We start from the raw sequence: 14,071 nt of genomic DNA on the forward strand, positions 1-14,071 counted from the left end.
TAGTGAGAAAAATTGCTGAAATCACCCAATCTTAACTGTACCCATTAATTTCTTTGCAACAAAATTCTCCATGCTGCAAAAACCTTTTGTGACTTCAGTTTTTTTACTCCAACTGGCTGCCCTTTCCCTCCACAGCTGTCTCCACACATACCGAGGGCGAGGACAAGATCCAAGTCCTGCTGATGGTGGAATGTGGAAGGTAGGACGAAAAAGAAACGTACTAATTGGCAGCACATTTCTGATACAGAAACATTATGCATTAGAGCAGCATTGTTACTTTTGATTTTACCTTTAGTCTTGTTAGTCCAAAGGCACTTCACCTACTATAACCATCTGTGGTAATTAAAGTCTGCCCGCTTGAGACAGAGAAGTGGGTGTTGCCACAACCTGTAAAAATGTTGTTGGCTCCTTTTTTCGAGTAATGCAACGAGACTTTGTTCTTACTGCGCTAATTGCTGTTTGTTTGTGTGTTTTTGCTCAGCCCTCATGGGAAAGCAGTAGTTGTTTTTATCTGTGTGTTCTGCAGAGACACCTTTGGGCTCCTTTAATCTTGCTGGTAGTTGTTTTAATGGCTTAGAAGTGCTTTATATATGATCTTCAGGTGTTTGTTCACTTAGCATTGTGTTGTGTCTGGTAATTATGTTTTTTTTCTCCTCTTTTATTCATCTTTTTTTAAACAGAACACTTTACATCCATGGCTTTAACAAGTTGGACTTCTCTCTGTGGCACTCGGCCATCTCGCTGGCTGCTGGCACGAATGGCAAAGCGCTCAGCGACCAGCAACTGACCAAAAACGGCATTCCTATTATAGTGGACAGCTGCATTGCTTTTGTCACCCAGTATGGTGAGCTACAGAGTATTTACCTGTATTCAGATACATTTTTTGCATGACTGATTCATCCAGTCTGCTGCGTGGAGATGGGAATTTCACGCTTTCGAACATTGTCTGGCACAATGCAGTGACATTATCTTACCTTTCTTTTCATCGTATTTTTAGAAATGTGGAAAATTCGGTTCCAACTTCTCAGTCTATAAGATTAGTCCAAAAAATTAAGTACAAAATCTGTTTTGCATTGAGTGTTGCTTTGGCAGCATGTGATAGATATAAAACTGAGCTTGAAACTGTAAAATGGAACAGAAGGTTAATATACCTTGCACCGTCATTTCATCCTACCTGCAATTTAAATGCAAATATGTTTATGTAATGTGTTTTTTTAATCCTTCAGCTCAAAGTCGCCATAAGGTTGTTTAATTCTCTAACTCGTGGAGACAAAAAAGGATTCTGGTTGTCTTATATTTAATCACCGTCCTTCTTTTAGGTTTGTGCATGGAGGGAGTCTACCAGAGGCCTGGGGACCTTGCTCGAGTGTCGCACCTCTTAGAGGAGTTCACCCGTGATGCCCGCAACGTGAAGCTGAGGGGAAAGGATCATCAGGTCGAAGACGTGACCAACACCCTGAAGAGTTTCTTATCGCAGGCAGAGGATGCACTGCTGACCAAGGAGCTCTACCCGTACTGGGTGTCAGCTCTGGGTACGTGAGTCGCTGTGGGTGCAAGTTTTAAAATGTCATACCACAGAATTTGGTTGCTTTTTATTATTCCCAAAGGATCGCAGAGCTCCTATTTTGTTAGTCGGTTTTGTTTGGTGGTTATTTTGGTAAAACATCTAAACTAAGTGGTATTACTTGGCCCACATTTAAGACCTCTGCCTATTCCCAAGTACGGATAAGGCTCTTACTGCTACTTACAAACTATAAAAGTACTCATATTTAAAGTAGTACAATAACATTTACGAGAAAAGAAAGTACAATAATTCTTTTGAATATATATATATATATATATATATTAGGGTCGTGACTCGATTAAAAAATGTAATCTAATTAATTAGAGGCTTTCTAATTAATTAATCGAAATTAATCACATTTTTAGAGTGTTTTTGTTTTACCTTAAACTTCTGTTTTCAACTTTAAGACACGTTTTATTGTGATTGTTTACAGAGTAGTGAGAACACGGAGCGTTCTCCCAGCGGCAGCCAGGTGCCTCTCGTTTGTCCGACTACTTTCATAAACTACTGTTAGGGCAAAGGATTATTCTGTCTGGTGCTTTCAGCGCTGCACAGATGTTACGTAAATGTTAAAAATATAGCTTACCGCAAAATATAGCTTCCACAACTTTTGTAAAGTTTCCGGTGCTACCGGGCAGCTGCAGCAGAGACGATCTCTGAAAAATGTCCGCGACACGGACTCCGTTGTTGTCGTCTGGAAGTTATTTTTTTCCAAGTTAAGAAAAGAGGCGGACGTGTTTCCTAAATCCTGCATCAGTCCAAGCAAGGCAACTTCTTTCTGTTTTTAGTCTGTTTTAGTAGCCATTAGCACTGTGCATTGTTGTGTGCGTCAGTGATATTCGGTCTAGGAGGAAATCGTGCAATAACAACGGTTCCGCCTTGCTCGAAATGCAAGCTGTGATAAAATGCGTAAAAAATTTTTTAACGCGTCATTTTTTTCTAATTAATTAATCATAATTAACACGTTAAAGTCCCGGCCCTAATATATATAGCATTCATATACAGTACAGGCCAAAATTTTGGACGCACCTTCTCATTCAATGTGTTTTCTTTATTTTCATCACCATTTACAAAGGCACCAACAAGTGCTAAACACCTCTGGGAAATCCTTCAAGACTGCTGGAAAAGCATTTCAGGTGACTTCCTCTGGAAGCTTATCAAGAGAATGCCAAGAGTGTAGAAAGCAGTAATCAGAGCAAAGGGTTGCTGTTTATAAAAAAAATTGAAAATAAAACATGTTTTCAGTTATTTTATCTTTTTTGGTTAAGTACATAATTCCTCATGTGTTCATTCATAGTTTTGATGCCTTCAGTGAGAATCTACCAATGTAAATGGTCATGAAGATAAAGAAAACACATAGAATGAGAAGGTGTGTCCAAACTTTAGGCCTGTAGTGTACGTGTAAGTAATACATTTTGGCAAGAGTGTGAAACTTTGAATAAAGATGTGTGTGTACATGAATGAAACTGACAAGGGGAATCAACCAGTGATAGTGGAGGGCTGTCGGCCCTACTATCCAACTCAGCACTGTGACTACCTCCCTTAGAGAATCAGAGAAGTCTTCAACCACCAGTGCAACCTCAGTTTCTACATAAATCCAATTTAAACTGGAAAAAAGGTATCTCAGTTTCATTAATGATCCAAAGTTTTTATTTATTATTATTATTATTATTATTTTTTTTTTACTTTTTGACAGTTTATGCTTATTTTCCTTACAAATCTTGGCCATGTAGCTTAGAACAGTGGTTCCCAAACTGGGGTCTGTGATCCACCAAGGGGATCCCCACCCAATTTGTGGGAATTCATCAAATGCAAGCGCCTTATGATTTTTATCTTGAAAGGTGCTTTACAAAAGATCATTTCTTCTTCTTCTTCTACAACATGTTTGTGCTGAGATTGTGAGGTTACCACACAGCCAAGGGATCCTCAAGGACAGAAGAGTGGGAACCACTGGCTTAGAAGACCAGGCAGGAGTTTAGTTAAAGAATATTTGCTCTTTGTTGTTTTGGACAGAAATTGAATGTCTTAAAAAAAGTCATCCATTTCATACCATTGGTATGAACCATCGACATATAAATATTGGACAATGGATTTCCATAAGCTCCAATAACACGTTTTTGAGGAGAAATGGGAGGTGGTCACCACCGCCATTTTGACCGTGTCACAGGTTCTGTCAAGCCCAGACAATTCCACAAAAGGGAAGAGAGGTGGAGCTGAGGGTGGGGCTGTAAGGCTGGGATCAACTGACGACACCTGGTCGAACTAGCTACAAGCTTACCTGAAGCTAACCCAAAGCTAATGCAGAGGTGGGAGCTAAGCTAATGGAGGTAGCAACCTAGCTACAACCGGAGTTAACTGTGCACAACACCAGAGCTTCTGAGTCAGAGATACGCCGGGCTGACCGCTGGGTAAAACCGGGTGGAACACAGAGGTCTCCGAGACCTCCACAAGCCGGCAGTCGCACAGCAGACAAGTGCCGCTGCGATCTGAGATGCGCAGAGCTGCCACTGGGGAGAACCGGGTGGAAAGGTTTCCATCCCAGAGCTCCACAAGCCGGCAGCCTGCGCAGCAGTCAGAAGCCGCGATCAGACAGAGATGCGCCGAGCTGCGGGGAGGGGAGAACGGATGGAAAACATCGGTCTCCCGAGAGCTCCACAAGCCAATAGTCGGAACCCAGCTCCACCAACATGTTATACTTCAACCCATTTTCTAAAGTGCAGCATTATGTTAAATGCACTGGGTTTTACCCTATTACATTTAAATTTCATGGTTAAACAGTACATGTTAAAATCTAAGCTCAGCTCGGCAGTGACCTAAAATACATGAATATAATTTTACTTACCGAAAAAAATGAAGTGGAGACTCCTTGGACGCTCTATTAGTGCAATTAATGCCACGGCAAGTCATTTTGTCCAACAATTGCACAAAAAATATCCAAAAAAGAATACACAAACACAGAGACTCAAAATCCCAGAACAGTTTCCAAGCCAGAACGAGGCTCTACTGAGGCATTTCCACAGAGCTAGCTCTGTGGTCACGTGGGTCTGATGCTCATTTATTATACAGAATTTTAGGCTTTTAATACATTTAAACAGAAGAGTGAGAAAAAAATCACCCCCCTCAGAGTTGTCATGAGTGTAAACTAGATCATTTAAACAAAAAACATGTTTTGGTACCAGGCTGTAAACATGTTTATTTCTGCTGTGAAATTGGTATTTTTAACATGGGAGTCAATGAGGATTTGCTCGCTTCTGACACCAGCCCCTAGTGGATGAGGGTGGAACTGCAGGTTTTGGTACTTCCGGGATTGCTTCAATTTTTGAGCCACATTGTGGGGGCTTGGTATGGACCTATCATGTCATTCAGATCCTCCTAGTTTGGCAAGATCTAGCATAGCTTTTTCCCAGTCGTGGACTTGGGGTGTGGTTGGATCACAGTGGAAGGAAAACTGGGAAAGCATTAAATGGTAAAATGATAAAGCAGCTTCTAGAGTCCTGGAACCCCCCAAGGTGCTTTACAACACAACCAGTCATTCGCCCATTCACACACACATTCACACCCTGGTGGTGATGAGGTACATTGTAGCCACAGCTGCCCTGGGGCGCACTGACAGATGTAAGCCCTCTGGATGCGGACACCAACGGCCCTTATGACCACCACCAGCAGGCAATGTGTGTTAAGTGCCTTGCCCAAGGACGCAACAACAGCGAAAGGGTGAGAGGGGCTCGAACCTTCCGATTACGGGGCAGGCACTTAACTCCTCTGCCACCGCCACCCCATTAGAGCATATCTGCATCTGGAGTGCCGTACACTGAAGGCGGTTTTGCTGTGATCCAACCATGTTCTGCGTCATTGCACCACACGCCCTGTAGGGACGTGTAGTGAAATTGCTGGAAATCCCCTCCAGGACCTCAGTGACAGGTGTTTTGTAAAAAAAGCCCAAGTCTATACATCCTAACAAAAGAGTGGCGCTGCAAGGTGATGCCCATAGGCGTCATTTTAACCGGGGACGCCGGGGACATGCCCCCGGCAAAATTTGTGATTGGCTGCTGTGTCCCCCCCACTTTCAAAAAAGCCTGCTGATGAGGATTTTTGTTTTACCAGCTCAGATCTTATACCAGGGGTCGGCAACCTGTTCCCCAAAGAGCCATTATTACCCGTTTCCCACAGTAAAGAAAACACCGCAGTAGCCGCAGCGTTGCGGGCGGGGCCTACCCTCAGACAGCAGAGAGCTGCTCACAACAGGTGACAGCAGCCGGGGGCGTCGCACCCGTGGGGGATTCAACATCCACACTTTTCCAGCTGTTTTGCTCACCTCCACACCAGTCTGGTTTCTTTACGTCGCACTCACTCTGTTTGCCTCATCTCCTTCTTCACCTCCCGCTTCTAACAGCCGATGTCGGGTTTCCAGGAGAGCAGGAGAGGGAGGGACGGAAGAGCTCGACTGAATTCATAATTTTACATCTTGACATTAGCTGTACAAAGTCTGAGTTTGATAAAGTGAAGAACAACAATTTGCAGAGGTTTATAACAGGTGCGGCACCAGGTTTTCATTTTTGGGTGGGCCACGGTAATTCTGGACGGACCTTAATAAGCAGTGACTTAAGTCAAGCAGGCAGGTCGCGCTAGAAAATTTCGTTTAAAAAGACGTCATAAATGTGTTCCCCCGTCATTTTTATTTCTAAAATATGAAGTAAAAACTCCCAATTTAATTTTCATTCATTTGTCATTAATATTTAGTCTACAACCGTGCGTTAAGTGGACCATCTTCCAGTAAAAGCAAAGCTTCCCCACCTCTCCAAATGCGTAAAATGTGCATCAGCCGCTAGTTAGGCGAGCCGCGCGCACCATCAGCTGATCAGCCCAGACAAGAGCAGAGCAACTAGAGAAAGAATAGAGGATAATTGTGTCTGGATGTGGATGGAGATTACATTTTACAGCAGCCTGATCATCATTTAAATACGTAAACCATCACCTGTCTTCTAGTCCACGCTATCACCATTATTTTAATTGGTGAGTGTGTGTGTGTGTGTGTGTGTGTGTGTGTTTTCCACTTCAAACACTGGTCTAACCAACCAGACCAGCGTGTCCAGTAACATATTAATGTTACAATTAAACTTGATTAACCCCAGAGCCACGCGCACTGCGCTGTACTGACTGTAAATGAGGGGGAAACGATTTAATCGGATCCTTTTCTTTTCAACATGGTTTCATGTAGTTTCATTCAGTACAAACTTTAGTTACACCAATCTAACGAGGCAGAGCCTGGATTTGTATTCTGAACAGTTTAAACATGTTTAAAACTGAGACATGCGTGACGCGTCTAAAATTCGCACCTGCTCCGCTATTATGGAAATTAAACTAACAAGATGAATAACATGAACTTATTTTAGGCGCAGACAACATCCCCCACACTTTTGAAAAGCTTGCAACGCGCCTGATTGCTCGTGTGCGTCTTAATTATCTTTCATTAGACGATAATCAATAAAATGATTTATATAAAGTGGATCCAGAAGTTGTAGCCCGTCTCTGCCTTCAATTTTTGGTATTTTTCACCCTGTTGGTGGTTTTACTGAGCAGGTGCCACTTTTGTCACACGTTTCTTTTTAAAACATGTTTAGACTGTTCAGAATACAAATCCGGGCTCTGTCACGTTTGATTGTTGTAATTAAACTTTGTAGGTGGGGGAGGTCAGAAAGCAGCTCAGAAGCGCCTATGATTACGCACAAGCGTGACGCGTCAACCCGGTCTCACAGACCGGGTTGGACCTGTTCAGGTTTACGCAGACAATCTTTACATTTAGAATTGGCATACAGATGTAAAATTAATGCAGTAAAATATAAAGCATTTTATTTAAATATCCATTCATTATTTTACAAGCAAGAGCCGCATGCGGCTCCAGAGCCGCGGATTGCCGACCCCTGTGCTAGCCTACTTTATTGTCCCCAGCAATTTTTAAACACCACTCAAGTGTATGGTTATTGTCCCCAGCAATTCTGAAAACAAACTGACGCCCTTGGTGATGCCAAACCCAAATCAGTCACCAAACTAGCCCAAATTTCTAACTAAATATAATTAAATTGATGTTCTTCTAATTGGTGTCTGTGTGATTTGGCAGATGAGAAGGATGAGAGAAGGAGAGTGGAGAAGTACTTCACGTTTATCCAGAGTTTACCAAAGATCAACAGGTCAACTCTTGAGGCTCTGCTGCAGCACCTGTACAGGTATACCTACACTCTGAGCAGATGAGTGAGTTTAACTTTAGAACAAAACTATGATAATAATATAACCCTAAGTGAAGCTTTTACCATGTTGAACATTGTTCTGTTCTTTGATCAGACTATTGTCCTCTTCCGTCTTCTAATGGGCTTCTATCTCATGCGTGATGATTTTTTTAGTCATTTTTGGTTGTCAATGTTCCACCAGTCTGGTGAGGTTCATAAATACGGCACAGTGAATATGCTGGCACGTCCTTCAGAAAGCCTGCTTAAACAGAAATGGCTGCTGATCGCTCAGCAAACGATGTCCTTGGGTTGAAAATGATGAAGAAATTCCATATAGCTTACTGGTATTTTCCTTCTAAGACAGATTGTGTTGCACATTATTGAAACCCAGGCAGTTAGCTAACATGTTGCTCAAGTGGAGACTTTTTTTTCTTATTTCAATAAAAATGTCCAATTTTCAGTCTACATGCCATAAAAAAACAAGCTCCATGTATGCAACGTTCAAGTGGAACATAACAGATTTTAAATAGAACAGGAACACTTTTGTACAAACGCAGAATCACAGGCTGGATCTGGTTCTGTTGCAGCACAAAGCTGCTAGTTCTGGATCTAGTTCTTCCACCTCTAATTGGATTAAGACACAAACACTCTGCTGTCCTTATGTCTCACTCAGTGATGCTCACATTACACACCGGTCCCTCAGATACCTGCGCGAGCTGTGATGTAGCTGTTAATTACGACAAGATTTAATTGGGTCTGTGCTGATTTTGGCCTAAAGCCCAGCATTTTATTCAATTTGTGTGTGTGTGTGTGTGTGTGTGTGTGTGTGTGTGTGTGTGTGTGTGTGTGTGTGTGTTAAAGACTTTGTGAATTCTTGTGGCTTCCTGTTTGAATTCTGGGGTTTTCTTTGATTGGTTTTTGTGCAGGATCCAGCAGTGTTCCCACCTTAACCAAATGCAGAGTGAAAAGCTGGCCTCTGTCTTCTCCTCCTGCTTGTTCCAGACTCGGGGACCAACCCCGCAGGAAATCAGCGTGGTTCTCGATCTGATCAACAACTACATTACACTCTTCAATGTGAGTCAAAAATCTTCCATCCCCGCGGTCTGATTTGCGTCTGGGTGAGGTCTCCTTCCTGTGAGTTAGAGAATGTTCAGCATAAATTATGAAAATAAACCTGTTTAGGAATCACTGCAGTGTGACGCAGGTGTCTGCAAACGGTAAAACACACTCATACGCACACGTCCCGTAGAGAACAGCAATAATATAAAAGCTAAAAAAGGGACACAAAGGATAAAACTAACCCTGATAGCTTTCTCAGCAGATCTGTCGCTGGAGGCAAGCAGGAGCCTCATGACTCTGTTTTACACAAAAACAACCAAAATAAGGAACCCCTCAGCCATTTTAACTCACTTTGGTCTCTAAAAATGATCTGCTGTTGCTTATTCTTTATGCTCTAATGCCAGAACAAGAGAATCAGTTTATTTTATTTTTCTCTTGCAGTGTATAAACCTTTTTGATTTTAGCTGAAATAAAATCCCCTTAAGACTTCTTCAGCCATTCTCCTATCAACAAGTTTGAAGGAAAGGTGACTCAGATCTGCACCGAGTTTGTTGTTACAGCAGATCGTATCAATGTGGGATATTTTTATTTCTATTTTATGTTCGTGTTGGATATTGAGGAGAAAATGAAGACTAGCCACATGGATATTTTTAGAAGTACGCAAACGCAGCATGACATGACGACGCCATCAATTGCTAAATGGCAAATTATCGTGTCATCATCTGGTGACATCTAGCGACTTTCTGGGTCGACTTCAGCTACTTCTGTCAGAGACAGTTGGTAACACTGGCTCTGGACACACACACACACACACACACACACACACACACACACACACACACACACACACACACACACACACACACACACATTCCTGATGCCACTGACTGACGGCTCTACTGGATAGCACGTCCGTCGCTTAAAGCTGCTGTAGCGAATTTGAAAAACAAGTTAGCTTAAAACATTTTTAAGGCGTCTTAATAATTTTCTGACTATAAAAACTATAAATATATTGTGGAGATAGAAAAGAAGAATGAAAAATATGAATAAGCAAATGTTATGGACCAAAAGCAACTATTCAGTAACATTCGTTTGTCGGTCTCGTTGACCCCCGCACTTCCCTGAGTCCTCCACTCATTACACACTCATGCATTTAGCAGCAGAACGCCACTGGTGTGAGGCTCTCTGCTCAATAACACCAGAGAAGGAAAAACAGCTGCTACCACTTTAACTTTAGAACAAACTTCCAGAGTCCCAAAAAAGAAAATCACCATTTGAATTCACGGACGACAAAAGACGTTTGGACCTAGAAAACGGCGACTGGTGTTTAGCGCCGGCTCGTTTCCTCTGCGAGTTTCTGGTTCCAGCAGAAGCACCTCGGAGATGATACCTGAGGGGAGGGGTGAGTTTCTGTGACCATTTGCTATAGCGACGTTAAACCTTTCCTCTCAGTGTCAGATCTGTTATTTGTCCCTGCTAGCTCCTGATAGAAGTGTTGTACGTCTTGTAGCAGACACAGTCAGACTTATTAGCCTCTCTGCTTGCTGAATCAGTTCTAACAAGAGTGACAGAGATAAACAGAAGATCCAGATAATTCCATAATACATATTTAAACCGAGCTGCAGGCATGACTTCATTTACGCTCCTTTACTTCCAACCGTCTAGGGAGCAGAATTGTTGCAGCCAAATCTTCACAACAGGCCTGACTTTGCTGATGTGTGGATGGGTGAGCGGTGGAGCGGGGTGGGTGGGGGATCAGCGTTACCCTTGGAGAGCTGCCTGGCTTTATGGGATATGCAGCACCAAGCGACTCTTAATTCCCTGCGGAACGCCTGGCTTTTTCCCGTTCAGGCAATAAAGTGTGAGCGTTTGCTCCAAATCGGTTCGGGACGCCGTCATTCGCATGACAAATAGCCATTAAGCTCAACCAATCATAAACCCAACGCTGGGTGAATACACTCACAGTGGCATAAAAAGAGTGAGACGCCTTGCTAATTAAAGCGCCGGTTCTGTGCTGGATGTCGTCGACGGGGCCCATTATCAGGTCTAAACACGCACACGATGAGTTTGCGAGTCCCTCACAATCTTCTCTGCCGCTCGTACAATTCTGACAAAGCAAGTTGTTCTTTGAAAATGATAATGAAGTTAGAAAAAAGGAGAAGCTGGAAAAAGAATAGTCGTTTCCCCACTCGCAGCTTTGGAAAAGCGGTGTTAAACACTCCCAGCCAAGTTTCTCTTAAGAAATTAGTTTGAGAAGCGTTTGCCGAGCGACCCATTTCACGTGAAGCCCCTTCCCCCTCCTGATCCTCCACTTTTCACACTTAAATGCTCAAAAGGGTTCCCGTCACCGACATGTGGTTCTGGAACGAGTCTGGATTCTGGTCTGTGTGTTTGGACTCCCAACAGGTCAACGAAGATCAGGTGCAACAGATGGAGAGGGAGAACAGCTTCATCACGCGCTGGAATGAAAAGAAGGACACCTCGGTAAGTCGAGCCACAGAACCACAGAACCCGAGCAGAGGCACGTGTCCTGTTTCTGTATGCCTCCGCTGATCCGCCTGCACGCATCAGAGACTCAAACACTGGCTTCGTTCAGGCAGGATTCCTGTTTTTTTTTTTTTTTTCCGGCAGGCAGTGAGAGGAGAAGCAGCGCTTTTGTTCTCGTTGACCTTTACAGCAGGTACTTTATGCCTGAATGATGAGGAAACCACTCTGTTCAGATAACTATGTAGAAAATTTAATCCCACGGTGCCGCTGTTGTTGAAATCTGAAGTAAGTTGTTTATGGTGGCTCCTTTCTGCTTCCCTCCAACGTGTTTCATAGCATGTTAGCTGTTTTCAGGCCCGAGGGCTACTCAGTGGGAAGATGGAGCTGTTACAAAGCTCGTAAAGCGGAAAACCACGATGACATTTAGGTTTTCAGGTTGTAAAAATAGGTACGTTTACTGTGGTTTTTTTTTTATTATTATTTACCATTTACAAGCTTTTACGTGAAGATAAAACAGCTTTATTTTAGGGAGGGTTTCACAGCCATGTTAATAAGTTGTACAAAATGTATTTTTTAGTGACTTTTTTGTGAGTTCAGCACTCAGGAGTCAGAAACACTAGCCAACGAGGCGTCAAACACATACCCCAAAAACGGAAGGCTTCAGTCTGGAACGTTCTTTATGTTGATCCATTTAATTGTCAAGCATGTTTCTGGTGGCTTTGTGGAAAAATGTAAAAAGACTCAAATGTAATTTCCCGCCCACAGATCTGTAAATGTTGCACTTGCTTTGGTTTTATTTATAGAGAACGTTATATAATCTTTTGTATAAAACAGTACTTCAGTCAACTTTTTTCTCATTGAGCCACTAAGAATCCTTATAAATAAAAGTTTTTCCGTTTCTTTGGAGTCAGAAAACATGATTAAATCTATGTAACAAACTTGGCTTTTAGCCTTGATTGTGTTCTTGCTGGGAGTCGGTAGCAAGGATGACGTTTCATATAATGTCCTCAAACTCTAGACGTTCATTCTGTGGATTCTTCTCATTTCTTTTATAGATGGAAAGCATAAACTCAAAAATGATACCTGTCTTTATCTGCAATCATGCAGCCATTATTGTAAAAGTCGATAACTTACATTAAATCTTGTGTTTTCAACAATCGTCATTTGCTAAGCTAACACCTTTTTAGTTTACTGTGTATTTATAACGTGTCAGAAACAAGTTAACTACGATGAAATGTGGGAAAAATGTAAAACTTGTAGGGTTAACTAATCTCAAACTCATTTGGAACTTGCAATGAAAATATCCACAATGCCTGATAGTTAACTGGTTTAAATACAAGTTGTAACAGTCAGTGTGTTTACATGTGCATCAGAAAACTGAATGATTGCCCTTAATAGACTGACATAGTTTTTTTTTAAATGCATGTAAATGTTTTAGTCTGGCTGAAGTCCAACTGGTTCTAATCGTGCTGAAGCACCCAGATGATGTGGCAGGAAACCACATCTGTATGTAAATGGCTCACTCAAGCTGAAACTGTTAACTTCCAGGAGTGACGAGCCATGGAAGCGGTCTTCTGATAATATCGTCGAGCCAAAGTGGTAACACCATCAAATAGTACAGTACATACTAGGGTTAGGTACATGTGACTCTTTGAGCAATGGACTGATTTGCAAATACAGCCGTGCGTTGGCACTGAGGGGTGGGGGTGGGGTGCGTGCTCGGGACCGTTTTGCAGCTCTGTGCCGTCCATGAAAAGAGGGAGAGGGGTGTGTGCATTAGTGGACCTATACGCTGCCGTGAGAGCGGGGTAGGGGTAATAGTTGAGCACGGAGCATTTTGCTTCCGTGTTTCTTCCCGGGTTGATTTAGCAGCCGTGTTACACCTAATGCCTGAGTCATTCTTCTGCGTCTGCGTCAGTGCGGAGACACGCAACGCCATTATTGCAGGGGCTCTCCAGCAGGCTCACAAGGATGGACAGAGTCGAGCTTTCTTTTCTAAGCATTCGTCCGTCGAGATGGAGAACGCAAGCTTGTGATTGGTGAGGGCGCTGCTGTCGGCTACACCGCCGCCATTGCGCCCTCAAAAACCTAAAGAGAACCGAGGATAACTAGCGGCAGACACGGAGAAGCTTGGGGAATATGTTGCGAAAAAACTCTAAAAGCATGAACGTTTCATTCCCCCGTGACTGGAGGAGTGGGAAATGACAGGAAACGTGGGTTTAGAGGTGGCGAGCATGAAGATGTGGAGGAGGATGAGAGACAAATGTGTCTGTGTTAAAAAGTCTCTTATATACAAAAAACACAATATAAACACACTATCTTGGAACAGCGCTACGCCCTCTGCTGTCCTGGCAGGGAATTGCTTTACAACACTCCCCAGGAGACGGAGAAGTATGAGGGCAAAACACCTCCGTCCGTGCGTGCGTGTCTGTCCTTTTTGGAGCTGACAGAGAAGCATGAATCAGGCTTAAGTAGGGGAAACACTCCATAGACAATAAAACAAGGGAATGACGTCGGACTGGAATTCCCTAAACCTGTGTTTTGACATCTTGAGTGAGAAGAGAAGTAGCTGAAGAGTTTGGTGTTTAATGTTCATGGTATGCAACGGCTGAGCCATTAGGGGGGTAAAAACCGGCACCGATCATTGCCAGTATTACATTTTAATATCAGCCGATAACTATAATGAGTAATGGTTTTGCTGTGGACAGAAATCTTGTCCTCGTCAGAGCCTTCAAGA

At 42.9% G+C, this 14,071-nt stretch overlaps 1 protein-coding gene across 3 annotated transcripts in view; it reads left to right on the forward strand.

Annotated features, from left to right (window-relative positions):
* Positions 1-14,071, forward strand: part of arap2 (ArfGAP with RhoGAP domain, ankyrin repeat and PH domain 2) — a 251,081-nt gene that overhangs the window by 197,168 nt on the left and 39,842 nt on the right. For all 3 annotated transcript variants that reach the window (XM_070546657.1, XM_070546659.1, XM_070546667.1), the window contains exons 19-24: positions 136-199; positions 681-844; positions 1,320-1,532; positions 7,683-7,788; positions 8,715-8,862; positions 11,254-11,331. In XM_070546657.1, the coding sequence (XP_070402758.1) occupies positions 136-199; positions 681-844; positions 1,320-1,532; positions 7,683-7,788; positions 8,715-8,862; positions 11,254-11,331 (773 nt within the window). The remainder of the gene's footprint in view (positions 1-135; positions 200-680; positions 845-1,319; positions 1,533-7,682; positions 7,789-8,714; positions 8,863-11,253; positions 11,332-14,071) is intronic.

The sequence above is a fragment of the Nothobranchius furzeri genome, chromosome 2 (assembly GCF_043380555.1).
Source record: "Nothobranchius furzeri strain GRZ-AD chromosome 2, NfurGRZ-RIMD1, whole genome shotgun sequence".
NCBI classification, from domain to species: domain Eukaryota; kingdom Metazoa; phylum Chordata; class Actinopteri; order Cyprinodontiformes; family Nothobranchiidae; genus Nothobranchius; species Nothobranchius furzeri.